The 27,858-nt window shown below is 57.0% G+C and overlaps 1 protein-coding gene across 4 annotated transcripts; it reads left to right on the top strand.

Moving 5' to 3' along the window:
• The first annotated feature begins 353 nt into the window (after positions 1-353).
• On the top strand, positions 354-27,845 carry CAMKK1 (calcium/calmodulin dependent protein kinase kinase 1). 4 transcript variants are annotated; one of them, XM_058560039.1, is made up of 16 exons: positions 354-389; positions 7,937-8,338; positions 9,232-9,279; positions 9,728-9,781; positions 10,189-10,240; positions 10,458-10,591; positions 11,079-11,115; positions 11,969-11,990; positions 13,219-13,307; positions 16,473-16,672; positions 18,530-18,583; positions 19,301-19,374; positions 21,168-21,255; positions 21,485-21,613; positions 23,606-23,709; positions 25,810-26,304. In XM_058560039.1, exons 2-16 carry the CDS (start codon positions 7,979-7,981, stop codon positions 25,880-25,882), a joined length of 1,518 nt encoding a protein of 505 aa, XP_058416022.1. In that variant the 5' UTR covers positions 354-389; positions 7,937-7,978; the 3' UTR covers positions 25,883-26,304. The 4 variants fall into 4 exon arrangements, with proteins under 4 accessions (XP_058416022.1, XP_058416021.1, XP_058416018.1 ...); XM_058560038.1 differs by lacking the exon at positions 354-389 and adding an exon at positions 7,732-7,842; XM_058560035.1 differs by lacking the exons at positions 354-389; positions 25,810-26,304 and adding exons at positions 7,785-7,842; positions 26,514-27,845.
• Positions 27,846-27,858: the final 13 nt, after the last annotated feature.

Consider the following 27,858-nt stretch of genomic DNA (forward strand, 5'->3'; position numbering starts at 1 on the left):
ACGGCCTGCAGGGACTTCGGGGGACCCCAGGCGGCCAGCATCGGGGCGTCGGGGGCGTGACGGGGCTCGGCCCCGCCGCACCGGGAGGCCTCCCCGGAGCCGCCGACCGCCGCGGCCCCTCCCCTCCAGGCGCGGGGCGGGAGTCCAGGGCTCTGATTGGGCGGCGCCGGGGGGGCCGCGCGGTCTGACCAATGAGCGCGGGCCGGGCGCGGCGGCGGGCGGGGGAGCGAGCACTGCCTGGAGCCGCGGCGCCGACGGACTGAGCTCGGCGACCCGGACCCGGGCGCGGCGGGCGCGGCGGGCGCGGCGGGCGCGGCGGGGCGGGGCGCGCGCCGCGGGAGCGAGCCTGGCCGCCCGCGGGGCCGCGGAGGCCGTCGCCGGGCGCCGAGGTAGGGGTCAGCGGGGAGGGAACCTGGGGCGGGGAGCGGGAGGGAAAGAACGCCTGGACGTCTGCTGGGAGCCCGCAGGGGAGAGGGATGGTCTGCGAGGCTGCGTCTACGAGGGCAGCCGGGACCTCGTCGGTGCGGGGATCCTCCCCCTTCTGTCTGCGGGGCCGGGTCTACGCGGTGCCTCCCGGAGCCAGCTTCTGTCTGCGCTGGCAGCCGAGACCGCACCTGTGCGGGCTCCGCGTATCTGCGTCCCTTCCCCAGCTCTAGTCTGCGGGACTGCGTCCACACCAGGCGCACTACCCAGCCCCGCCCCAGCTCTGGGTGGGAGGTCGTGTCTATGCAGAGTGGACCCAGACGGGTGCACCCACGTGTGGTTCTGCGCAGAGCGCTCCTCTACACGGTCCTCCCCTGAATCTTCCTTCCAGAGCTGGGGGGCGGGGGGATGAATGGGACAGATGCGGCGCGTGGCTTTAGCTGCGCAGTCCTCCCCTGGCTGGGCGCGGGTGGAGGGGGGCGGCGGAGGCGGGCGCTGCGGCTTCTGGGGCTCCGTAGGCACAGAACTGGTGGCTCGGAGGATGCACACGTGCGCGGGGACCTGTGTGTGGTGTTTGGAGGCGGGTGTGCGTGTGTCACGTGGACACAGGAGTGTGCCTGTGTGCGTGAGGGGGGTGCATTACAGGATGGAGTGGTGTGTGAGGGCGGGTCACGCGGACATCGGCGTGCGTCTGTCCGGGGAGGGGTACGTGTGTGTGTCTTGAGGGTACAGGGGTGTGTGGAGAAGGTTATGTCCCAGGGCACAGGACTGTGCCTCAGTGGGTGCGTAGGGGGCTGTATATCTGCCAGGTGGGCCCAGGAGTGCAGGAGGAGCGCACCGCTTGTGTCCTTGAGGATCCCGGGAAGATGCACTGGCCTCTGCCACAGCCCTCCCTCCTTCATTCAGCACACACAGATTGAGCACCCACTGTGTGCCAGACTGTGTCCCACGTCCACACTCTGGGGACCCCCTGCCTCCTCCTTGCTCTCTCACCCTCAGTCCCCACAGCAGGCAGAGGGATCATTTTAAACTTCATCCCACTGAGTCACTCCCCTGCTCAAAACCCTCCTCTGGCTTTTGAGGCCTCCTGGTCTCTGTCCACAAAGCCCCCCAAAGCCAAGGCCTGAGTCCCAGCCAGGAAACGGCTCTCTGTCATGCACAGTGTGAATTTCCACCTTCTCCCCTTCTGAAATCCTTACTCAGTGGTCCTGAAAGAGCTTAAATGCCACCTCCTCCAGGAAGCCATCCCTGAAGCCAGGCACAGTGAATGACAGGGCCTTCTCATCCAGGAGTAACTCTGCTCGCCACGGGGTACCTCTCTATGCAGAACACCCCACTCCAGCCACATCGGCCTCTTTGCTGTTCCTCAGAGTGAGCACTGTCCCACCTCACAGCCTTTGCAGTGCTGGTTCCTCTGCCTGAAATGCTCTTCCCCAATGTCCACACTGCTCACTCCCTCACTTCTTTCAGATTTCTGTTCAAATCCTGTATCAGAAAAGCTTTTCCTGACCACACTGCATGCATAAATAGCATCCCCTAGCCCCTCACTCTTGATCTCCCTTACACAATTGTGTTTTTCTCCATAGCACATACCACTTGACATATTGTCTATTAATTATGAGCTCTCTTGTTTGCTGCATCTTGCCCCCACTAGAAATTAAAGTGTGTAAAGGCAGGGACTTTATGTTTTTGGTTCACTGCTTTGTCTCCGGGCACCTGGCACAGAGCCTGGGCACAGAGAGCAGGTGCTCAGCGAGTATATGTTGCATGAATGGGTGACTCTGGATTTGCACCCCAGGAGTCTGTGTCTCTGGCTGCTCCCCAGCCTGTGAGCCCCCAGTCTGAGGTCAGGTCTCCTGCCCTTCTGTCCTCCAGATTCCAAGTTCCTGGAAGGCCAGGCCTGGGAGAACTGTGACCATATTTGCATGTTAGAATGAATTCCTTCTCGCAACTGGTGGAGGATAGGGTGGGGTGGGTCAGGGTGTGAGCCTAGAGGTGGGGAGACTGTGTGGCGCAAGCAATGGGAAAGGAAAGCGGAGGTCCGAAGGTGGACTTTTTAAGGGGTTCAACTGGGTGACCTCACCCAGCAGTGAGGAGATCAGGGAGGACTCCCAAAGGAGGTGTCTGAGCTGTCCTCCAGCAGCAAAGGAGAAGGAGGTGTGTTCCTGGCAGAAGGTACAGCTTGTTCAAAGGCCTGGCAGCAGAACAGAATCTGCAGTTTGGGAAGCTGTGAGTAGTGTGGTGCAGCCAGAGTAGACAGTAAGTGTTGGGTTGTGGGGAGCAAGGATGGGAGAAAGGGAGAAGATGGGGAGAAGGAGGGCTCCTGGGTTTCTGGCCTGGGAGAACTGGGAGGATGGTGGTACCATCTCTGTGATGGGAACAGAGGAGGCAGAGCAGACTTGGGGGAAATGCTGCATTGAATTGGGCCCTGCTGGGTCTGAGCTGCCCAGGAACATGGAAGACAGGAGGCAGCTGGCTGGAAAGAGTCGGGCTGGAGGCGCAGACCTGGCATGGAGAATGAGGAGGGGCAGAGGTAGAGGGTGAGGCCTGGAGACCATCAGCCTCGATGTGCTGACGATGCGCTGAGAGTTGTTGTGTTGACTCAGGCACGGAGCCCACCGAGGTGCTTGGGGCCTCCCTGGGGATGGTGGGAGGGGGCGTCCTCACAGCAGGCGTCCTCAAGCATGACTTGGCTCCAGACGCCTGGGCCTCCCTCAAGGGGACTGAGTCATCCTGGGCGGAGGCGGGAGCTCGGAGGGCACCCGTTGCCAGGGCCATCCAGACACTTGTCAGGCGCATAAACACGGCTCCCGTGAGGCCGCCCAGCGACGTCAGGGCCACCTTCTGTGTCTGGCTATCCACCTCCTTGCAACTTTCCCTTCTGGCCAGTCCTCTGCTGGTCAGGGCCACGTCTCTCTACCTGGGTGGTGGCTGGTCCCTTGCTCAGCCTGGCCCTGAGGTTCACAGCAGCCTTCCAGAACTCAGAGTGAGTCCTGAGCAGAGCCTGAAGTCATCCCAGGAGGGGCTGTTTGGATCAGCTTGAATGAGAGCAGAATCTGCCTGCTCTGTCTTGCTCTGAGCCACCTCTGAGGGGCCCAGTGGATGGGGCATGTCCTGAGGAGGAGGTGAGGTCAGCCAGGCATCTGGAGCCAGGGTCTGCATCCCTTGGGAGTAGCCAGACAGTTGGGGATGGGGGGTGGGCATAGCCTAGGAGGAGGAGCCTGAGGGGGTACTATGCCAGGCCATCCTAGGCAGATATGGGGTTGTACTTTGTACCTCAAGTTGCTCTCTTAGTGGCTTCCTGACACAGACACATCCCAGCCTCACACCACTCAGGCACAAACTGCTTCAGTGCCCACAGTCTCATCCATGTCCTTCCATAGCCCTGGGAGTTGGCAGGATGGTAGCCATATGTCCAATTCACATATGAGGAAACTGAGGCTTCAAGAGGCTCAGTGACTTGTCCAAGGCAACACAGCCCCAGTCTGGGAGGACAGGATTGGGATAGCTTTTCCCAGTGAGGAGGGCCTGAGTCTGGCCATTCTTGGCTGCAGCACTAGGTTGTCCCTGGGAGACTCCCCATGCCCAGAGAGTCCTTGCTCTGCCCTGGGCCTGGGTCCCAGCCTGTCTCTCCATCCTTCTGTTTGCCCATATGGCCCTAGTTACCTGCTGAGTCTGTTTCTACAAAGCATCTGCTGAGGCCTCAGCTTGGGGAGGGCCTGGAGAGAGCCCCTGGGTGAGCCCCCAGAGAGGGGTGGGTCCTGCCCAAGACCCACAGCCCAGCTCAACGGGCAGCTGCAGGCTGCTGGACAGGTGGTTGTGTGGGAAGTTCAAACTTGACCTTCTGCAATCAGGTTCCCATGGCTGCCAGGGGGTGTAGGCCCCGCCCCCCATTCTGGGGCCCATGTACTGTGAGACCTAAAGGCACACAGTGCACGTGAACACACTTATACATGCATGTATACCTCACCGGCAGAGTTTTGTTTCCATGCAGATTGCTCTGTGTGTGGACCCACACACACACAGACACACACCCACCCAGGCCCCCAGCCCTGCCTGCACACATTCTCTCACGTGTGGACACATGCCCTCACATGCACAGCCTCAGGCGCCAGGCCCTGTCGCCTGGACACGAGGCAGGAACCTGGGGCCTCCCCGGGGCCGCCTCCCGCGCAGACGTGCTTAGTCACCTGAATTTGATCCAGGCAGTGGGGGGGTGGGGGGCCTGACGTCAGCCCTCACAGCCGCTGTGCCTCCCGCGCATCCATCTGGGCCGCAGCGTGTCCCAGGCAATCACAACAACAGCAGCACAACAACAACTCACTTTTACGAGGCTTCCTTAGTGGCAGGCCCAGTTCTGAGCCCAGTGGGGCGTTTACTCCTTTCCTCCTCACCACCGCCTGGGGAGGTGAGGCTGCTGTTAACCCCATTCTGCAGATGACGAAAACCCAAGCACAGAGGTGCCCTCACCTGCCCACTGGCTCACGGCCAGGAAGGGGCGGAGCCTGACAGCCTGGTTTCAGAGCCTGAGCCCAAACCAGGTAACTGGGCAGGGCCGGGGGCTGGAGCGGGAAGGCTCTGCCTTGACTTGCTGTGTAACCCGAGGTCCATCCCTGCCCTTTGCTGGGCCTCACTTTCCCTGTCTGAGAAAAGGGAGGAGGGAGTTGAAGGAGGATGGCCTCTGACTGAGATAAGAGCCTCAGGGAAATCACATGCAAATTTAGGGGCAAGGGCAGCCTGTGGCCTCAGCCTGCAGTGGCTCTCAGTCTCTCCATCCGGCCCTGGGCCTGCCACTGCGATTCATTCCCTGCCGTGGGCTGGGGCCTTAGGCTTGTTGGGGTCCCCTCTCTGAGGCTGCTTTCCCATCTGTCTAATGGGGACAGGGTTGTCGTGATCACTATGGCAACTACTCATTCATTCAGGAAATATTTACAGAGCTCCTACTATGTGCCAGCCACTGCTGCAGACACCAGTGGAGACAAGGCAGACAGGAGCCCTATCTATGGAGTTGGTATTCTGGTGGAAGGAGAAGGGCCCATAGTGTGAGTGAGTGGGCCACCCACAGAGAGGAGTGGCAGGGCCGGCCAGGCTTGGAGGGCCCCCTTCAGCCTTGGCTTCCTTCTTCCTGCAGGTGGCCTCGTTCCCAAAGCCTCCCTGATACTCCACTACCCCCTCTCATCTCCAGGGAGGCCTCCCTGATGCTCCAACCCCATGAACTGCCTCCTCTCATCTCCTCAAAAAGAGTCCTCCCTGATGCTCTAGCCCTACTCACCTCCTCCAGGGAGGCCTCCCTGGTGCTCCAGCCCTACTTATCTCCAGAGAGGCTTTCTTGATGCTCTAGCCCTACTCACCTCCCCCACCTCCTCCAAGGAGGCCTCCCTGATGCTCCAGCCCTATTTACCTCCCTCACCTCCTCTAGGGAGGCCTCCCTGATGCTCCAACCCCATGCACTGCCTTCTCTCATCTCTTCAAAAAGAGTCCTCCCTGATGCTCCAGCCCTACTCACCTCCTCCAGGGAGGCCTCCCTGATGCTCCAGCCCTATTTACCTCCCTCGCCTCCTCTAGGGAGGCCTCCCTTATGCTCCAACCCCATTCACTGCCCACTCTCATATCCTCCAGGGAGGCCTCCCTGATGCTCCAGCCCCACTCACTCCTCTCTCATCTCCAGAGAGGCCTCCTTTATGGTCTAGCCTCACCACCCTCCCCCACTCCTCTAGGTCTAGCCTCCGTGTCTTTTCCTGTTGCCAAGCTGGGTCCCTTCCCTCTTCCTTTCTACATGTCAACATGAGCACCACCTCCAGGCTTCCACTCATTTAACACACTGTGTGCAGGCACAGGGGGTCTGGACCACGCCCTTACCCACAATCCATCTCCAAGCCTTGCTGTGGCCCTAGGGAATCTGGGAAGGTCTTGCATCCATAGTACAGATGGGGAGACTGAGGCTTAGAGTCGGGAGGGAGCCCGCTTAGGGCCCCCACAGTAGGTTGGCAGGCAGGACTGGAAGACAGCCCAGGCTTCTCTGTGGCCAGTGGACTCCAGCGAGCCCTGTCTCCTTGACATCTGTCAAAGCAAGGTGATGGGGGAATGCGGGGTGAAACGGAGACCTGTGTTCTCAAAGTTGCAGTGTGAGGACAGAGGAACTTACCATCAGACAGGAAGAGAAGAGGGTCAGGAGTCCCCTCACTTCCTTTTTCTGAGAAGATGCTGGGTCTGGCCCAGGAATGGGGAAGGGCATCAGGCTGGGGCCAGTGCTCAGCCTGGGGCAGAGACAGAGTCCCAGCCTGAGCGTCAGGGTTCAGCCTGGAGTCAGGGTTCACCCTAGGATTGTGGCCGAGGGTGAGGGCTGGGGCTGGAGGTTGGAGGTTGGAAGTTGGTTTGGGGTTCAAGCTGGGGTTATGCTTTGGCCCGGGGCTTGGTTGGGGGCTCAGACTGCAGTAGGGCCAGGCCAGTGGGAGCATCTTATCCTGAGCAGATGTGACAAAATTTTGGCCACACGAATAAATGGGAAGGAAAACCAGGAGAAATAAGACTGACTTTTTTTTTTATATAATTTTTATTTATTTATTTTTTTCCCCCAAAGCCCCCGTAGATAGTTGTATGTCATAGCTGCACATCCTTCTAGTTGCTGTATGTGGGACGCGGCCTCAGCATGGCGGGAGAAGCAGTGTGTTGGTGTGCACCGGGGATCCGAACCCGGTCCGCCAGCAGCGGAGCGCGCACTCAACTGCTAAGCCACGGGGCTGGCCCCAAGACTGACTTTTGAGTGCAGTGAAATCTCTCTTGATGGCTAATAAAGCAGTAGCCTCTGCCCCTAATGGACCCTGTCCTGGGCTGCAGCCTCTGCTGGGGCAGGGGAGGCAATTATGGGACACTTCTCCTGTGGCCATGGGGAGGACTCCCTGGAGGAGGTGAGAAGGGGTGAGAGAGGCTGGAGCCCCAGGGAAATCTTCCTAGAAGCAGTGAGGGGGGAGGGGCTGGAACATGGGAGGCTTCCCTGGGGGAGATGGGTGGGCCTGGAGGGCCAGGGAGGCCTCTGCGTTACCAGCACCCAGCTCAGCTTCCAGGCAGCAGCACTGGAATGCTCTGCTCTCACGGGTGGAGCTGGTGAGTCACTGGGCTGTCTGCGGGTGGGAGCCTGAGCTGACCCTGGACTCTGTTTCTCCCATCGCTGCTGGGCCTCTGCTGTTATGCCTATGTCTGTTTGTCCTGACTCCAGAATATCAGATTCTCCCTGCTTCTCTGTGAGGCCAGCAATGCAGACGTGACCGTGCCTCTTTTAGATGGGGATACTGAGATCTAGAGGGCCGGTGTGCAGCAGAGCCAGATGAGTTCCTGGAATTCCTTCAGTTAGTAGGGGCAGACCTGAGTTTGGATGTTGGCAGCCCAGGCAGAAGGAACAGGCAAGGCAAAAGCTTGGAGGTGAGACCCACACGCTTGTGGCTACAATGGGAGAGGGGCCTGAAAATCTGACCTCCCTGCTCCGTGGTGAGCCTTCTCTGCCCTCTTTTCTCAGGTTCCCATTAAGGCTGCACAGAGGACCCCCTTGACTGCGGCAATGGAGGGGGGCTCAGCGGTCTGTTGCCAGGACCCTCGGGCCGAGTTGGTGGAGCGAGTGGCAGCCATCGATATGGCCCACCTGGAAAAGGCAGATGGCAGCCCAGAGCCTGCCAGGAACGGTGTGGACCCTCCACCACGGGCCAGAGCTGCCTCCGTGATCCCTGGTGGTGCTTCAAGACCCACCCCAGCCCGGCCCAGCCTCTCAGCTAGGAAGTTCTCCTTGCAGGAACGGCCAGCGGGAAGCCGCCTGGAGGTCCAGGCTGGGCCTTACGCCACTGGGCCTGCCAGCCATATCTCCCCACGGGCCTGGCGGAGGCCCACCATCGAGTCCCACCATGTGGCCATCTCGGATGCAGAGGTTGGTGGGGAAGAGCTAGGGGGTGCTCATGAGCTTTTCAGCAGTCCTGTATGAAGACCCTTTTCTGCTCCTTTCCCTGCCATAGAGCTGTCTAGCCTTTGGTTTGCATACCCCTAGAGCTGAGGAGCTCACTACCTACCAATGTGGCCTCTTCCCACCCAGGGGAGCTCCATCTGAGCCAACCACTGCCTCCTATAAGTCCCACCATTCCCACCCCCGGGTCAGGCCTTGGAAATAGGCTCCTCCTTTGTCCCTCCAGAAGTCATCTTAGCGATTTGAAGACAGACAACATGTCCTCCCGCCCCCAAAGCTTCCTCAGCTTGAGCCCCACACCTCTAATCCTACCCCCTACAGCCTGCTCTGACTCAGAGCTGCCAGCGTGCTTCCAGCCCCTGGGCTCCCACTGGCTCTGTCCTTGCCACTTAGATCTGAGTGTGAACCCAAATACTGAGCAACCTATAGCCTTCAGAGGCTGAGCTTTTAATACCTGAGCCAGGTCTCTGCTCTCCTGTCCCTGAGGCTCTCCTCATCTTTCTTGTCCATGCAATCTAGACCTTGCATTCAGCTGCTTCTGGAAATACATGCTCATGAGTTTCCCGCAGTTTGGGATCTCCTAGATCCCAGCATCCAGGCAGGAATCAGTGCATTTTTCCTTCACCATTCGCTGGGGAGCAGAACATAGCCATGGTTCACCATTCATGTTTTCAAACATTATCCAAGGCTTCTTGTCACATTCGGCAGCTTTGAAACCATCAAGTTTCCCCATCCAAACGTGAAAGGTTAACGAGACCTGGGGTCTGGGGCCAGGATTGGGCCCTGAACAGGCTCCTGAGGTGGGAGCAATGACACCTCTGGATCAAGCTCTACCTGATGCTCCCCTCTTTTCCCCCCAGGACTGTGTGCAGCTCAACCAGTACAAGCTGCAGAGTGAGATCGGCAAGGTAGGACTGGGGCAGGCCAGGTGCAGTGGGAACTTCTCTTGGGGCTTTGTGGAGGCAAGCCTGTCAGGATCCTCTGCTTGGCATAATCCCTTCTTCTTCTCTGGGAATGTGAGGCAGAGCCAGGAAGGCCCAGACTTGGAAGTGAGGAAAGTTTTGTCTCTGTAGGAAATACTGGGGTGGAGGGACAGGGAGTAGGGGGTGGGAGATGACTCCTGATTCTCGACTCGGCAGTTTTTGATGGAAGACAAGGAGGGACGGGGAGAGGCATGGAGCTGCATTGAGCCAGGTGGAGTCAGTTACCAGGGCGCAGGAGTCCCCTCCCCACTAGTGGGGGGGTGGAGATGGGATGCGGGAGGAGGGGGCTGGAGCTGTTCAGACTCCCCTTTTTCTGATCTAGTCCTGGGGGAGGGTGCCTGTCTGGGCGAGGCTGACCTGTGCCTATCTGCAGGGTGCCTACGGCGTGGTAAGGCTGGCCTACAATGAAAGTGAAGACAGGCACTATGTGAGTCTGGGGATGGGGGGAGGTGTTGCCCAAGCTGGGCCTAGAAGGCTGGAGGGAGGGCAGAAGCTGTGCTGGGAAGACAGAGGACAATGCTACCTTTTAAGGGAGTGAGCTCCCTGTCCCTACAGGTATGCAAAGGGAGTGAGCTTCTTGACTCTGGGAATATGTAAGCAGAGGCTGGATGCCTCTGAGGGGAGAGCTCCAGAAAGGCTTACTGGGGGAATAAGGGTAAGATCTAGACTCAGCTATGGCCTCCTCCTAACCCAGCTTAACCACACCCAGGCCGTACCCTCAGTGCCAGTGGCAGATGCCCAGTGTGCCCTTCTGGACTTCAATCCACATGTAACCAGCCTGTTCTAGCCCCTGGTGGCTGCACATGAGTGACATTTCTGCCCCTCCCTCCTCAGGCAATGAAAGTTCTTTCCAAAAAGAAGTTGCTGAAGCAGTACGGCTTTCCACGTAGGTATCTATCGGGTCTTGTACTTGGGAGCTCGTAGCCTGGGGGCAGAGAGGGTAGAGGGGGGACAACATGAGCAAAGGCCTGGTGGGGGGAATGTGCTTGGTGCGTTGGGGACAAGACTGTGATCTTGCAAGATTCTTATTTGAGGCTGGTTGCAGGGCCAGGATGAGGCCCAGCCTTCTGCAACAGAGGCCTGACTCCCCTTCCTGGTCACAGGTCGCCCTCCCCCGAGAGGGTCCCAGACTGCCCAGGGAGGACCGGCCAAGCAGCTGCTGCCCCTGGAGCGGGTGTACCAGGAGATTGCCATTCTGAAGAAGCTGGACCACGTGAATGTGGTCAAGCTGATCGAGGTAGGTGGGGAGCAAGTGGGGACCCGCGGGTGGGGACCTGTGCCCGAGTCCTGTGGAGCAGCCTTTGGTGCTGGGGCCACTCAGCACAGACCCAGGGATCCTGCCAAGGGAGATGTGGCTGAGGCCTCCAAGGAGGGCAGGGCCGGACTTGGGGTTGGGGGCTGCAGGGAAGCTTCAGGAGTCAGTTCAGGCTGGTCTGGGATGTTCTCAAGATTTTACTGAGGGTGAGGGGCTGCCCCATAGGCAAGAAGTGAGCCCCCCATCAAGGCAGGAGGGGCAAAGGGCTGGATGCCCTATGGTGGGCCAGGGTTGGGGGTCAGTGATTTCTGAGGCCTCATCTGTCTGGTGCCTGCACAGTTCCTGCTCCATTGTCTGGGGTGGCTGCAGAGCACATTGGGGATCCCAGGGCTGATGAGGACAAGGAATCCTGGGACCCCCACTCCATGCCTCCCCAAGCCCCACCCCCATGTCTGCTCCCTCTGACCAGGTCCTGGATGACCCAGCTGAGGACAATCTCTATTTGGGTGAGTGACCCAGCTCATTCCCAAAGCAGCTTACCTGGGGTGGGCCCAAGGGTTCCCTGGGGACAGACATGACCTTCAGATGGACCGTGCGAACGCAGTGACCTCCTGGGGGCAGGGAGGAAACACACATTCTCAAGCCCTGGATCCCTTGCCCAGCCCTGCTGAACCAGGCTCAGAATGTCCAGGGAGACTCAACAAATATTCCCAAGACCCCACTCTGCTGATCAGAGAGTGAGTGGATCAGACAGATGCAGGAAGCAGGCTGTGGGATGTGGGTTCCTAGACTCTATCTGATAGCTCTGTGCCTCAGTTTCCTCAGCTGTAAAATGGGGATAATAATGGTGTCTACTTCATAGGGTTGATGTGAGGAGTAAACCAGTTATTATATGCAAGACACTGTTAGCTATTATCGTCAGTAATAGTAATGTTGTTATTATTTAAAGTCCTTGGTACTTGATTCAGGGCTGGGCTTGGAGGCTCTCAGGAAACGGAGCAGAAGGGACACTGGCTTGGGAATTAGAGGCCAAGGCTCCACTCCCTCTCCTACCTGCCTATCTGCTATGACCTTTAGGAAAATTTCTGCCCCTTCTCTGAGCCTCAGTTTCTCCCCTGTAAAAGGGGTCCGTGCTGATGGTCCTCACCTGGCGCTTGAGAATCAGATGAGGCAGGTCCATAGTAGACCCACTCTCATGCATGTACTTCCTCTGATTGCCTGGGACCCCTGTCCTGTCCCTCCTCAAGTCTGCCTGGATGCCGGCCCTTCCCCCACCCTCCAGGACAGGGAGGGACCTTGGCGTTGGCTGCTTTGCCAGCCTGGCTGCACCTCACCTACTTCTCTTTTCTTTTCTTTCAGTGTTTGACCTCCTGAGAAAGGGGTGAGTTCCCCATCCTCATCAGGCAGATCCAGTCTAATCCCGTCTAATCTGCCTTCCTTTCCCTCCTGTGTCCCTCTTCTTAGGGTCAGCTACTCTAGGAGAAAGCAGAGGCCCAGGCCCTGCCCTTGGGGAGCTCTGGTCTGGGGGAGGGGAAACGAGAGACCAGGAGGGCGATTCTTTGAAGGCTGGTGGGGTTGGTGAGGCTGGAATAGGCAGGGAGACCTCTGGAAGAGAGCCCTGAAGAACTGGAAAGAAGATTTTGATGGAGGAGAGAGAGAAGAAAGAAATATTTCTCTTGCAAACCATAGAAATCGGACTCAACTTTTACCTGTATTCAAATCACTAAGGGTTCTTTCAGTTTTACAAGTTTGTGACTCGGGCGATTGGCACTCCATTCACTCCCATTTACAAGAGGGGAAGCTGAGGTTCAGAGAGGGTCAGTGGCTTGCCCAAGGTCACACAATGAGTCACTGGTGAAACCTAGGGTTCTAACTCATGTCTGCCTTGTTTGACCTTCTCAGGGTATTTGCAGAGCAGAAGACAAGGAGTAGTGGGCATGGGGCTGGGTGGACTGGAGACTTGAACTGCTGAGGCCTCGAATCCAGGCTGTGGCTTGTCTCTCTGCCTGGGGGGCTTCCTAAAGACCAATTTGGGGAGGGGGCAGGGAGTGGTGTCTTTTTAAGACTCAGAGGCTGTCAAAGGTTTTGGACCTCCATTCAAAGTAAGAAATATAAGTTCTACACTGCATGCATATCTGTAACTGAACCCAAACTTTTACAAAACACTATATACCCTTATTACATTCTCATATATTCTACTTCATTAAAAAAAAAAAAAGCAGTAGCCATCCACTAAATTGATTTCATGACCCTCTATTGGGTCTGGACCTACAGTTCGACAAACACTGCTCTAAATGGCATCTCTGCAACTGTTTGATTATAGATAATTAAGTACTTAGAAGAAGGAATACCAAGTCAATCAGAAATTAAGATAAAGCTCATTTGAAATTATAATAATTGAAAAGGGATATTCACATCTATGTATGTTTTTTAATTTTCTTTATATGGGAGAAGCAGCTAATATCTTGGGTTCTAGGGACCCCTTTGAGCATAGAGGGCACCTGGGAGGTCCCAAGGCTGTATGGCCCAGCCTCTGTTCCGCTTCAGCTGCCATAAGCCTTTACTCCTTCTGATTCTGGCTAACCCCCGCTCCTGCCCTCCCTCCCCAGGCCAGTCATGGAGGTGCCCTGCGACAAGCCCTTGCCCGAGGAGCAAGCTCGCCTCTACCTGCGGGACATCATCCTGGGCCTTGAGTACTGTGAGTGAGGGGCTGCCTGCCCCTGGGGCTGGGGACAGGGGAGGGACACAGGAGGGGGCGGAGCCCAGGCTGAGCCAGCTCTGATCAATTCCTGTCAGTCGGCGCTGATCTGCCAATCAGCTTCGCCCCCCTAACCCCGGCTTGGACCTTTGGGCGGGGCCAAAAACCCCTGACCCCGTAGGGGGTGGCGGCAGACGTCAGCGGGGCACGCTTTGGCGTTCACGGTGCCTGGTCACCACCACGTCGGTCTGCGCCTTGGGTTTTATCTATATCTCTCCTCTGCGAAGTTCCTAGCCAAGCTTAGCCTCTGCACAGGGCCTCAAGAGATGTGGGAAGGAAGAGATTTTGTCCAGCTGCTGGAGGAAGAGGCTGTCCTGAAATGGAGCCTGTGGGTGGTGGCAGAGTGGGTTTACTGTGAGGGGCCCTAAGGTGATGAGAGCTCAGGAGGGAGGATGTTAACTTAGCCCCTATCTCTGGAATTCATTTATTCATTCGTTTATTCATGTATGAATACCTACTAAGTGCCGACTAGGGGCATGCAGATGGCAAAGATGGAGAAGTGACTTCAGGGATCTCACAGCCTAGTAGGAGGGACAGGAACCTAAGCAGGCAGATGATATAGTGCAGTGCCTGCCAAGGCTGGGGAAGCACAGGGGCTGTCAGAGCACTAAGGGGTCAGGAGAGGCTTGCTGGAGGAGGCCACTTGTGACCAGGGTCCTGAAGGATCAGTAGGAGTGCATTGGCCAGGTTTGAGGGATGGCTGGGAGAGGGTACACCAGGCAGAAAGAACTGCATGGCAGAGGCACAGAGGGGAGTGGGCATGTACTATTTGAGAATGAGGAGAAGTCAATCTGGTTGAAGCTTGGGGGTGGGGGATAGTGAAAGATGATGCTGGAAAATGTTCAGGCCACACCAGGAGGGCTGGGAAGGCCTCCACAGAGGACTGTCATGACTCCATCCTGTCAGCACTGTGAACCCCTGAGGGCTTTGAGCAGGGGAGGGGCGTGAAGAGATTTGTGTCTTAGAAAGCTCTGTCTGGCAGCTGTGTGGTGGCTGGATCGAGGGCGTGAGGTGGCCAGCTGGTTAGGGAGGAGGCTGCGACAGATGGTGAGGCCCAGATTAGGGCAGTGACAGTGGGGAGGAGATGAGAAGGAGGTGGGGTGGCCAGCCCCGGTTGACTAACTGGTCATGGGGAGAGGAGGGCCCCCAGACACCTCTGGCTCTGGCCTGGTTTGGGAGCAGGGGTGCTGTCCATCTCTCTAAAATCTTAGCTTGGTTTATCAGGAGCACATTTTCTCCCTGGGGGAACAGGGTGAGAACCCTCTGGTGGCAGAACCAGGACTCTCTTTATGTCGTTTGAGAGGCTCCAGTGCCCTCAGATTAATGCTGTCTTTGTGCATGTGGGAAAACTGAGGCACAGAGAGGGGAGGACTTTGCAGAAAGTCCCAGCAAGGGCCTGGAGGTGTCGGAAGGGGGCATTTCACCCTGGGTGTGGACAGCGGTGGACACAACCCTAGACCAGCTTGGCTTCCACCCCGTTCCTCTCCTGGGCCCTTCTCCTCAGCTGAGGGCCTGTTGTCTCCCGTCCTCTATCCCCTAAAAAAACAAGCTAATCCCAGCTGGCTCTTGCGTAAAACCTCGTCAAGACCCAGCTAATCATGGCGTAGGGCTTCCTAGAGTGGGCTGGTGAGCCCCAGGGGCTGGAGAGGCAGGTGAATGGAGGCACTGGGCGCTGAAGACCTGCCTTGTGATTCTGGTCCCGAGAAGGGAGAGTGGAGGCTGCCCGGGGAGGCTGTGTGGTCGGGGAGCCCAGGCCTGATTCTTACAGCTGGGGCAGGTGCAGCAGTGCAGGTGTGAGAAGCAGTCGGGCCTGGAATATATCTCAGAGGTCGAGCCCACAGGACTTGCCGATGCATTGGATATAGGGTCTGAGAGAGAGAGGAGTCAAGGTTTTGGGCCTGAGCAACTGGTAAAATACGCCGTTAGCCTGGTGGACAGGCTAGAGGAGGAGCAGGGGTTTCTGTTTTGTTTTATTTGTTTTGTGGAGGGTGGGGGTGTTGCAGACAGAGAAATCAAGTTCTGAATTAGACATGTTGTTGAGAAATATGGAGATATATGTTGAGATGTCTGCTGGATATCTATGTGGATAAAGAGCTGGGAGTCCAAGGGAGAGGCCAGGGATTGAGATAAGAATTTGAGCCCACTGTCCACGGTCCAGTGCACAGTCCCCCGAGCCTCTACGCTCTTCTGTGCCAGGAGACAATCACTGCAGGGCCATGGGTTGTGTTGTTGTTGTTATATGACACTCACTCCCTCTGCCGCAGCCATTATCTCCCCCTCCTCTCCCCTTCCCCCCTTCCCTTCCCATCTTCCCTCGTCTCCAACATCCTGGGGTCTGTTGGTCCAGGGGAAGGTATTTGCTGAGGGGTGAACCCATAAGTGGATGGCTGTGGGATGGGGTCAGTGCCTTCTCTTGGCTGAGACATCTCTGGCCATCTCAGCCTCAACTGCCCGTCTCTTCCCAGCAGTGCCAGACCTAGGAAGCAGGGTGAGCCCCCAGCCTACTAGGGAGGGCCGACCCTTACCATAGCCATGCTCATCCCAGCAGTCCGAAGGCCTGGGGCATCCTCCTCTCTGAAACTCCAGCAGCCCAGAGACCCTAGGGCTGAGGCAGTACCTCTGCAGGATACCCCACAACACCACCCTCAGTCCCAGGAGCAGGGACATCTCTGACAGGCTGGATGGGAAATGGAACTGGGGAAAGGTTTTGATGGGCTTGGGGCTGCAGACAGCACCTACATGGGAGACCCAGAGACTGCCTGTGGAGAACCTCCTCCCCCAGTTTCCTCTGACTCCACTCGGCAGCACTTGCTTTGATTGCCATGGAGAGAGCACTGGACTTGGAGCCCAAAGATTCCTAAGAGTCCAATCCTGGCTCTGCTGCTAGCAGCCTGGGTTGGCCTCAGTGTCTTCACTGCATAGTGGAACTGAGGGCTCTGGAGTTTTCTTCTGAGGTCCTCATGAGATGACTGTATGCAGGGGCTGGGATGTCCTAGCTCCCTCTCTCCTGGAGTCTGAGATGGGCTTCCGTGGCCAGGCGAGGGCAGGTTGGGGGGACTGGGCGGTGGTCCCCCAGGCCAGCGCTCGAGCTGCCTCTCTCTGCAGTGCACTACCAGAAGATCATCCACAGGGACATCAAGCCGTCCAACCTGCTCCTGGGGGACGATGGGCACGTGAAGATTGCTGACTTCGGTGTCAGCAACCAGTTTGAGGGGAACGATGCTCGGCTGTCCAGCACGGCTGGGACCCCAGCGTTCATGGCCCCCGAGGCCATTTCTGATTCCGGCCAGAGCTTCAGTGGCAAGGTGGCTCCCAGAGCCTGGGCTGGTTGGGGTGCTCGTGGAGGGGTGTGATGGCTTGCAGTGGGGCCTTGTTTCCAACTTGAGGATGCCAGGGTCCTTGTGTCTTGGGAGTGAACACTGAACACGGCCCCCCACCCCCCCTTCGTGTTTGTCTCTTCTTGGAGTCCAACAAACTCCCCAGCTTTGGCTTCCTCTGGTTTTCCAGCAAAATGGCCCCAAGTCTGCCCTGCAGATGTTTCCTGCCAGCTGCTCTGTGCTGAGCTCTGGGCTGGGCTGTGGAACAGACAGAACCCTGCTCCCTGCCCTTCTGGAGATGGTGAAAAGGGCAGGAGAGCTCACGTTTGGGGGGAAGTTGGAGGCTCCCCTCAGACTCCTTGGACATGCAGGGTTTGAAATAGACCTTGAAGAATGGGGAGAATTCGAGCAGGAGGCGGAACCCATAGAATGTGCAAGAGAACTGAGGGGCACAGAGTAGGGGCACGGTGAGGTTTGGGCAGAGTTTAGAGGGTCTGGAAGTTTAGTCTTTCTCCTAAGTGACAGAGGCAGTGAGCAGAGCTTTCCGAGCAGGGGCTGCAGTTCGGCGTGTGGGCGCCTGCCTGTTCTCACCTGTGGAGTGCTGGCTGCCCCACACTGCCACGGAGACGATGATCGAGAGGCATTTGGACATTGTGTGCATTTGGAGCTCGAGAGAGAGGTCAGGGATGTAGGTAGAGATTTTTTTTTAATTTTCAATTTTGATATAATTCCAAACTTACGGAAAAAATTGCAAGAATAATAGAAAGAACTCCCATATGTCTTTTTACCCTGATTCACCAGTTATTGACATTGTGTCCCATTTATCTTTTCGTCATCTTTCCCTGTATTTATATGTATACATATTACATTTTTCTGAACCATTTGAGAGTTAAGTTGGAGACAGTATCCTCCTTTATCAGTAAATGATTTAGCGGATATTTTCTAAGAACAAGGACATTCTCTTACATAACCTCAGTACAATGATCAAAATTAGGAAATTTATCATTGATAAAAGGCTATTATCTAATCCACCTTATTCAGATTTCATCAGTTGTCCCGATACTGCCCTTTAATGCCTTTTCTTTTTCCGGTCCAGGATCCGATCCGGGGTCAGTCGCTGCCTTTGCCTGTCATGTCTCTTTGGGGTCCTTTAATCTGGAGGGGTTCCTCACACTTGCTTTGTCTTTTCTGACCTTGACATTTTTGAAGAGAACAGGCCTGTTATTTTGTAGTGTGATGTTGGTTTGCGTTTGGTGTTCCCTGATTAGCTTCAGAGGTGGCGCCTGTGGCAGAAATATGTAGGTTGAGATTTGAGAACCGCTCACACAGAGAGAAAGCGGATACCTGGCGAGGAGGTGGGGTTCCAGGATGGGAAAGGTAGAGAGAGCACACGTGAGAACCCAGGGCATGGGGGAGCCAGGGCCTCGGCACGGGCAGGGCCTGTTTCCAGCTTCAGAAAGGATTATTAGGAAAAGAGATGACCTCTTGAAGCCAGAGCTGGTTTAGTGGGTATAAGTTCAATACACACCATCATTTCTGGGCTGCATCCGTGTCTTGGGTGCAGCAAATGGGACCTGTAGGTGAGGGAGGTTTTGCACTTGTTGAGTTGGAAAGAGTCTGGTTTGGGCCTGTTCCAAGGAGACCTGGAATTGCTGGAGGGCAGGAGCCCTGTTCAGTGCTCAGCACAGGGTCCAGCACGGAGCAAGTGCCTGGCTGTGTTTGTTGAGTAAATACCTGACAGAGGAAGGAGGTTGCCTGCATGCCCTCCCCCACAGCCCACTGCAGCTGGGTGGGCAAGAGGTGTCGGTTCCTTTTGGGGGACTAATGTGGGCTGTTTCTTTCTAGGCCTTGGATGTGTGGGCCACTGGGGTCACGCTGTACTGCTTTGTCTATGGGAAGGTGAGTGCGGGGTGGGCTGGCAGAGCAGAGCCAGGATGAATGACAGGTGCAGGCCCTTCCTTTGTGTCCTTAGTAAAGTGACTTTTAGAAGAGCCCACCTGGGTCAGAAAAGACCAAGGGAAAAAAGGCTTTTCCTGTTTTTCTCTTGTCTCCTTGGGAGGGGATTCATGTGAGGGAGACCCAGGACAGGAGACATCCCAGGGGAGGTGTAGATGGTGGTGTTGCCACCTCCAGCCGGACGCTCCTTCCGTCCCTTGATGCCATTCTTTCATTCATTCATTCACGCATTCACTCAGTGGTTCAATCATTCAACAAATTGCCCTTGACTCCTGCTCCACGTCGGGCTGGGCCTTGGGGCACCCAACACTGACGTGGGCCAGATCCCTGTCCTCAGGTGCTCCCACTCTAGTTACCACGTGGAGGGGCAGGAGGGGTCTCAGTGAACGTGCTCCCGAACTCCAGGCCCTGGGAGTGAAGGCCTTGCCGTGCAGCTGGCAGGTACACCCAGCCTCACAGTTCCCTCAGTGACTCATTCGTTCGGTCAATGTTTGTTGAGCACCTACTGTGTGCCAGGCCCCAAAGAGGTTAGATGAGGTCCCTCCCATCTAATGGGGAGCCCAGAGCTGCCCCCACGCCAGCCCCACCGAGAGATAGGGCTGGTCTCCCCGTGTGAGCCGAGGCCCCGGGCCTGCATCCTATGTCTGCTTCCCCCCACAGTGCCCGTTCATCGATGACTACATCCTGGCCCTGCACAGGAAGATCAAGAATGAGGCCGTGGTGTTTCCCAAGGAGTGAGTTGTCTGTCAGGGGACTCCCGTCCCCCCTGGGGAGGCGTGTCTGAGTTTTGGCATCAGAGCTTTTGCCCTTTCAGGGCCCCGCCCCAGCGTGCAGATCTGCACGGGGGGTGCTGTTCCTGGGAGGGGCCCCTGAGCAGATGGAGGGGTGGGACCGTGCAGCTGGGTCTCTGAGACATCTGGGTAGGATCTCATTGCACAGATGGGAACTCCGAGGCCAGGAGCTGGGCAGGGATGACCCCAAGTCACACATTCACACTGCTCCTTCACTCAAGGCCTCCATGGCATCAATGGCATCAACCCCACGCAGACCCTGGACCCACGGGGAAACTCCACCTTCCCCACGTGGGAGAGGAGGGCTTCAAGATGCCAGTGTGCACCCCCATTTCACAGATGGAAAAGTGGAGGATCCAGAGGAGAGTTATCAGTGGGTCTGGGATTTAAAGCCACTTCCTCTTCCCTGCCCCTTCCTTTGTGACTAAGGCCTCTGAGCCCAGAGGGACTGTTTGGAGAGGCCGCCCTGCTCATCCATGGTTCCTCTGGTTATGATGTTGGCTACTGTGGCAGCCAGCCTGAGCCCCCGGCTCCTCATTTTTCAGGGCCCTTTTCCCATCTGTTCTAAGTGTCCAGGGTAGGTCAGAAACCAACCTGGGGGTTGTCCTCAGTGACTCCTGCCCCCTTGCACCCACTTCCTCTCTGGTCCCCAAGCCCTATTGAGTCCACCTTGTACGTATCTCTTGGCTCCATTGCCACCTGCGCCCCCTGCCTAGTTCAGGCCTCAGCCTTATCCAGCTACCTCCTCTCTGGCCTGCCTGCTGCCAGCCTCCCTCCAGTCCAGCCACCACAGTCAGGCCGGGCTGACCCGGACGAAGCTCAACACATCTCACCATATCTCCGGCTTAAAGTTTTTCCAAGGCTTCCAAAGCCCACAGGAAGAGGCCACACCCTGGCCCTGGCCTTCCAGGACCCCTGGGATCTGCCGCCACATCGCCCCCTGCCCCGCAGCACTAGCCAACTGGATTTCGTCCCTCTCCTGTAATTGCCTGTCTCTGTGCCCTTCCTCCTGCTGTATCCCCTGCCAGAGATAGCTTTCTCCCTGTTTAAATTAAAAGGGACTAAGTATCTAGGAGAGCAGAGAGAGCCAAGGTCAACAGTCCCCAGAGTGGGTTCCTTCTTCCCAGGCTCTGAGGGATGGGCTCCCCAAGAATGTTGGTAGCAAAGAAGCCTGGAGTTTGGGCAGAGACAGTCCAGGCTGACGTGGGGCTGAGATGTGGTCCCCCTCCCCCGAGTCTCTTCTCCCTGCCGTCACTCTTCTGGGTGGCAGTGTGCCAACTCGCTAACCTCTCTGGGCCTCGGTTTCCTCCTCCGTCAAATGAGAATCTTCCCTGACCACCTCCCAGGCGGAGGACAGAACAAGATGGCGAGTGGGAGGGAAGGCCCCTGGTGTCCCATAAAGCAACTCTTCTCACATTATCCCCACCATTTCTGCCACCCGAGGGGGTCCAGCACCCATGGAACTCCATTTGTTTGTGCCCTCTGCCCCCTGAGGGAGACTGCTTCACTTTCTACTCAGGCAAGAAGGATATCCATATACTTGTTCTGAAACCCTCTCCTTCTGCCCTCGTACTTTGGGGGTGTCCCTCCTGCTCTCTGAGAAATGAGGGTCAGGTGTTTCTCTGCCCTGGTGTGCGCTACTCAGGGAACCCCAATTAGCAGCGTGTGATTGGAGAGGTGGGAAGGGAAGGATCATCAACTGTTTCTTCTGCGTCTCCTTCCTTTCCCCTCTTTAGGCCAAAGGTCAGTGAGGAGCTCAAGGACCTAATCCTGAAGATGCTAGACAAGAATCCTGAAACGAGAATTGGGGTGCCAGACATCAAGGTTGGGGAACCAGAGGTCTTGGGCTGGGCTGGGCTGGGACACAGCAAACAGGCCTCAGTTTCCCCTTCTGGAGAGCCTTACACTGGGACATATGTGTATTGGGTTTGGGTTTGGGGTTTGTGGGCATTGGACCCCCTCAAGGTGACTGCCGGCAGAGTGTCCCAGGGTCCCTTGCTGACGGGGTGTCTGCCTGTGGCCCTGACCCCTCCCCGCCCTCCCGACTCCACAGTTGCACCCCTGGGTGACCAAAAATGGGGAGGAGCCCCTTCCCTCAGAGGAGGAGCACTGCAGTGTGGTGGAGGTGACCGAGGAAGAGGTGAAGAACTCGATCAAGCTCATCCCCAGCTGGACCACGGTGGTAAGAGGGTGAGGGGCAGAAGGCTCCCTTGTCCTGGGAGGGCCTGGCCGTTGCCTGAGATTTGCTCTGTGCTGGGCCCTGTCAGGGGACGGAGGGCCGCCTGGTTTGCCAGCCCCGGTGCTGGGCCACGGGGGCCACTGTTCTGCTGGAGGCCCATGGGGAAAGAGGTCGCATCATTCAGCCTCGTGGTAGGGAGACCAGGAGGCTTGGTGAGAAGAGTGAATGGTGTAAAGAAATATCCTGCCCTCATGGATGTCAACACTCACTGTGGCTGAGGAAGCGTTCCTTCCTTCCTAGTGTTTATTGAACTTCTGCTGTGTTCCAAGCACTGTACTGGGTGCCAAGGAGAGGAGTGGAAAGGCCTAGGAAGCCTTTGAATTGGAGAAGGGGCCCCAGAGCCCCTACATTAGTTAGACTCCATCTGCACACTCCCTTCATTCTCCTCTCACACTTTCGTTTTTCTCATCTTCCTCTGGACATGTTCCACATTAACAGTTGGAAGTCATTAATGTAGCCCCTGATGGCCATTTGGCGTTTTTTTGGGGACACTGAGAGCCATGGCCTGCCCTGCACTGAGGTATCACAGCGAGTCAGGGTAAGCACAAGGGCAGGAGAGAGAGCTGGGCCCTTGCTGTGGGAGGCTCTGGCCTGTACAATTCATCTCTCCCTGCTAGGGCCAGCCAGCTGAAGTCCTGCCTGATCCTGTGCTCTACAGAGCTCCAGGGCTCTGTGGGGTCCCTGAACCTGCCAGCTCCCACAGAGTCCCTCCTGCCACTTCCCATCATATCTCTCCTGAACCACTGGAGTGGCCTGCACCCTCACTCCCACTATAGTTAATGCTTAACTCAGCAGCCAGGGTGCTCCTGCTGACCCGATCATGTCACTTCTCAGCTCAGACCCTGCTCAGTCAGGCTCCCATGTCACTCAGAGTAAGAGCCACTGACTGCCCTGCAAGACCCTGCACAGCCTGCCTGCCCCCATTTCCCTCCACCCACCTCATGTCCTCTCCTCCCTCCGTTCGCTTTGCTCCAACCACGTGCCCCGTAAGCTGCTGCCCCAGCACATTTGAACTTATCTTCCCTCCACCTGGGATGTTCCTGCCCAGATGTCTGCAGGGCTCGCTTCCTCACTCCTTTAGGTCTGTACTCCAAAGTCATCTTCTCAGGGAGAAGCGAGCCTTCCTGGCCCCTTACCTACAATTCCAGCCTCCCCTTTGTCACACCTTATCCCCCTTCCTTGTTTTGTCTTTCTGCTTAGCCCTTACCACTAACTAACATTTTATATATTTTACTGACTTGTCTTATTTATTGCCTGACCCCCCAACTAGAATATACGCTCCATGAGGCAAGAACTTTTGCCTCAGTGTGGCCCCTCCGCTTAGAATAGTGTCTGGCATATGGTGGGCGCCCAACAAATAGTCGTTGATTGAATGAATAGATGAATGAATGAATGAACAAGTGAATGCACCCCTGGTGCTGTGCGTGCGGAGTCGGTGAGTTTGCGTGTGTGTGGCCAGGGGCATGGGACTGTCCTTGTTGTGGGAGGGGGGACAGTCAGAGAGCCAGGGTGCAGCAGCCTCCCCTCCTCCCAGCATCTCCCCCAGGCCATGCGCAGCTTCCTCTCCCGCTGCCTGGCACAGCCTCGCCTCCACTCCATCCTGCCCCTTCGTTGCACTCTGCATGCCCTCAGGATAAAGGGGGCCCGGCTTTCAGCCTGGCCTTCCAGACCCTTCACGGTCTGCTCCTGGCCTCTGTGCACCAGTGCACCGGGCCCCTCACCATCCCCGGAATTCACCCTCAGCCATCACCCCCCCCCCACCCCGTACTCTTGCCATTTCCTCTGCTTGGAAGATTCTTCCTTTCTCTGTCTATTGAAGGGCAGCCTCAGCTGGGCCCACCCAGCAGCTGCTCCCTCAGGGAGTCAGAGTGGAGGCTGCCAGTGTGTCTGGGAGCCTGGGGACTTGCATCCCTCACGCTGGCATGTCCTCCCCAGATCCTGGTTAAGTCCATGCTGAGAAAGCGTTCCTTTGGGAACCCGTTTGAACCCCAAGCGCGGAGGGAAGAGCGATCCATGTCGGCACCGGGAAGCTTACTATCGTAAGTACTGGTGGGCCGGGGCCTGCAGGGTGCTCCCTGGGGTGGGGTGGGGACTGTGGCACACCCCCCCCCCCCCACTCTCACTGCCATCGGGCTGTACAGGCTGAGCCCAGAGCCTGGGGCCTCGGCCAGGTCTCAGAGTAGGGCCCCATTTGCACCTCTGTTCTCAGCCCATGGCAGCCCGGTAGAGGTTTGTGCAGACAGGCCTCACATCTGTGGAGGGAGGGGCACTTCTGCTGACTCTTCCCGGAGTGTTAGCTGCTTTCTCCAGTGGCCCGTGCTACCTCAGCCATTGCTGAGGCCGTGTGCTCAGTCAGCACTTTGTAAATGCTTGTCCAGCAAGTCAGTGTGGACAGGCTGGCTGATGGGGCCAGGTAAGAGGAACCTCGTTTGCTGAAGGCCCCCCACTGGGAACCAGGCATGCGCGTTCAACACCTCCTAGGAGAGGTCAGAAAAGCAATTCCCCAAACCTCTGTCAGCCTCGTCCCCAGCTTTTCCACCTTCTTCACCTAAAATAAAAGTCAGTTTGGGATGCCAACAAAGCCTGCTGGAGTTTGTGCACAGCCCTGCAGAGAAAACCCGTGCAGGCGGGGATCCTGGTCCAGAATGTGGTCCTGGGATGCTGGCGCCCTCCTCTGGCCTCTGCAGGGAGCTGCGGGGAGGATGGGTTGGGCCCTGGTCCGCTGTGTGGAGGAGGCGGGCTCCCCACAGGGAGTGCCGGACGTTTGTCCAGTTACCTCGGCCTCTCAGGAAGGAGTAGTTTCTCTTGTGCCATCCAGGGGCCCAGATGTTGGTTTTGTGTGAGTTCACCCTCTCATAAGTGGGCCCTTCAGAAGTGTGGACAAGCTGGCGTCTGTTCCCTGCCAGAGGTTGCTTGTAGTCAGGGATGTCCATATGCCAACCTCTTGCCCTCCTCTTGACAAACTTCCTGGCCAGTGGGGGGTGAGGGGTGGGGCCTGGGAGAGGCTTACTTCCCATTCCCTGTCTCTTCAGTGAGGTGGCCAGGGCTGGGGGGGTGCTTCCCTCGGCTCCTCTTGGTCTGCAGGCCTCGATGCTGGAATTGGGCTTAGTGTAGGGGATCACGTAGCATCCAAACGGAGCCACTTCTGAGAGTGAAAGAGGAAGCTATGACTATGCCAGGACAACAGGCATAACCAGAACCATGACCAGCAAACTGGGACATCTGGCCACTGTAGCTCAGCGCCTGTGACTCAGCACCCCCTAGTGGTGCCCCTAGTGGTGGGACAAGCCAGTCACAGGCAGAAGACGCATCGGCACCCAGCCCGCGCCTGGCAGGGGGCTGGGCGCTAGGAATACAACTGAGCAAGGCGGTCATTGTCCCTCTATGGACATGTCAGTGGGGGGACAGGCCAGTTTCCTCATCTGGACTGTGAGAGGATTGGGCTTCATACTTTCAAGCTGTAAAATTCTATAATTCTGTGACCCAAGTTGAATTTTGAAAAGCAGGTTTTACCTCGTCATGGAGTCCCAACATTTGTCCTCGATAGAATCTGTTTTTTTATGCTTTGGGGTAGTTGTTGAAACTCTAAAATAGAGTTAAATGCAATTGATCCTTTTTTAGGATATCAAAACCCATTCATTGGTCATTTTAAAAAGAAGGGTTGTAGGGGAAAAATCTGATACAGGAGTCTGTTGAATATGTGACAGAATCCCAAGACTGGTCGGTAGACTCTGCCCTGTGAGCAAGGCAGAGAAAATGCAAAACCAAAGCCCCTTTGCCCGGGACCGTGGGGGCCCATCTAGGCCAGCAGGGCAGGCCTGTGGCCTGGCTGGTACTCAAGGACGTGGGGAGGTTGTCTGGGTCAGATCATGAGAGGCTCCGGAAGCCAGGCTGGGAAGTCTGGACTTCATCTCCAGGCAATAGGGAGCTATGGAGGGTTGTGGGCTGACACCAGGGGTGGGGAGACCAGCAGGGGCCCACAGTGCAGGGGGCGGGCGTGAGGGGAGCTTGGGGAAGTGGATGAGGGGGGATTTGAGAGCTTGTGGGTACGGACGCCTGTGTGAGTGTGTGTGAGGGTGTCCTCCTGAGTGCATGTTCTGACTCCGGAGGTCCCTCTGCCCCTGGTGTCCCCTGAACAGGAAAGACGGGTGTGGCGAAGGGGGCAAGAGCCCGGAGCTTCCCGGCGTCCAAGAAGATGAGGCTGCGTCCTGAGCCCCTGCATGCGCCCAGGGCCGCCCAGCAGCACGCTCATCCCGCGCCTCCAAAGGCCTGCTGCCCTCATGCCGACGGCCGCCCCTGCGGGCAGGGGGCTGGGAACTGTGGCCCCTCTCCTGGCCCCCCTCCCGCTGTCGTGCAGCATGACCTCTGCGCGCATGTCCAGGGACAGGATTGGAATGTGTGTCATCTGGGGTTTGGAGGCCAGGACTCCTACAGGCCTGTCTCTGAGGCCTGGCTCTCCCTGGCGGGACCCATCCTGTGGCGAAGTTAGGTGCCCGTGGTGCCTTAGAAACCCCACCCGCTGGTTGGCAAGGCCCCAGGGGCAGGAGGCAGGAAACCAAGATAGCGGGTGGAGGCCTGGCTTCCCACCACTGCAGAGACCTCCCGCTGGGGACCAGGCGGGCCTGGCTCAGCTGCCAAACAGGGGGTGCTGCCAGAGCTCTCATCTACCGAGAATGCTGATATGGAGGCTCTGAGCCCTCGATGGGTATTCCTGGGCCTTGCTGGGATGGGGCCAGTATTGGAGAATTCAGATTCCTTTTTTGTTGTCTTTTACTTTTGTTTTTAACTTGGGGGGGTGGGTGCAAAGCCCTGCTTGGCAACTTCTAACCAGCTCTCCTAACAGCTTTGGGTGGTTCCAGCACACCTCACCATTATTTGGAGCCCGGGAGGCCTAGACTGACCTTCCTGGATTGTGATGCATGCTCGGCACTAGCCAGAGAATGGGCTGAACTGAAGCTCTGAGCAGAGGCCTGAACCGGGAGCACCACACCTCCCTGCCCATCTCCCTCCCTCCCTTCATGGCTCTCCACAGCCGTGGCTGCACAGAGACACCAGGGGCTGCCAGTGACCGAGGGCCCGGGCCTCACAGGGCTGTGGTCTTGCAGATGTTGAAGTGACTGGAATCCAATCTCTGATCCTACGCTGGCCTACCCATCTGGCCCCAGAAGCTGCCTTCATGTTCCTACGAGGAAGGACTAACCGCCCAGGTTGGAGGCAGTGCCAGAAGCGGGACCCTGGTGGGGTGTGCCTGCTGGCAGGCGGCCACGGGGAGGTGGGCCTCCGGCCACTGCCTCCCCCAAGGGCGGTCACCATTTGGCCTGCTCAGAGCGGGAGCGCTGGAGCACGCGTATCGACCCAGCCGTGCTGGAGCAGACTTCACCTTCTCTCTGGGACCAGTACCTGGCTGGCTGGTTTGCTGTTTACTGACCAAATACTCAAGAGATTGATCCCCAAAGGAAAATAAAGCAGGACTCAGTTACCTCCCCTGAAAACATGGGCAAAACAAGGGATTTCAGTCGCCTACGTGGGTTTCATATTGCAGGAGGACTTGTGTTGAGAAGGAAAGGGAGGCTGGCTGGAGGAGCACCCTCGTCCTGCGCATCTCTGTGCCTGTGGGTGTACATCGCGCCTCCGCACACACGCGCGTGTGCGTGCCCGTCTGCTGCACACAGCACACTCGCATGTCTTGCACTGGCACATGCATCTGTAATATAGTTTCTATGTCTATTTAAGGCTATGAGCAGAATGCGGCCCGTTGTCAATGGGTCCACACTTCTCCCTGGCTTCTCTGCACTAAGGCATTGTAACCCAGGGCTTAAGGATAATTTGGTACTGTTTTTAAGAACACTTTTATAGAGTTCATGAGAGGCCGATGACAGATCTGCACGTTTTTCTTGAGCATCTCTGCACTGGGGCCTGTAGGGTGGGGGTTTCAGGAGGCTGCTTTGATTAGACCTGCCCTCACAGAGCTCAGAGGTGGGCCCAGCTTCACTGCCTGTGTTAGAGCCCGGATGGGGTGCTCACCCCATCGCTGAGGGTTTTGGTTGGCGTCATTGTTCTTGAATGTAGCACAAGTGATGAGGAAACTCCATAAGAGTGTTTTAAAAATTAACTTCCCAGGAAGTGAGTTAAAAACAATAAAAGCCCTTTCTTGAGTTAAAAAAAATTTTTTTTATGTGTACATTTTC

The sequence above is a fragment of the Diceros bicornis genome, chromosome 18 (assembly GCF_020826845.1).
Source record: "Diceros bicornis minor isolate mBicDic1 chromosome 18, mDicBic1.mat.cur, whole genome shotgun sequence".
NCBI classification, from domain to species: domain Eukaryota; kingdom Metazoa; phylum Chordata; class Mammalia; order Perissodactyla; family Rhinocerotidae; genus Diceros; species Diceros bicornis.

What these genes read in the sequence shown, in the direction of transcription:
- CAMKK1 (XM_058560039.1), top strand. Translation starts at nt 7,979, where the DNA reads ATGGAGGGGGGCTCAGCGGTCTGTTGCCAGGACCCTCGGGCCGAGTTG. An exon ending in TGCAGAGTGAGATCGGCAAG is followed by an intron (nt 9,280 to 9,727) that starts GTAGGACTGGGG and finishes GCCTATCTGCAG; the next exon opens with GGTGCCTACGGCGTGGTAAG. An exon ending in CATCCTGGGCCTTGAGTACT is followed by an intron (nt 13,308 to 16,472) that starts GTGAGTGAGGGG and finishes CTCTCTCTGCAG; the next exon opens with TGCACTACCAGAAGATCATC.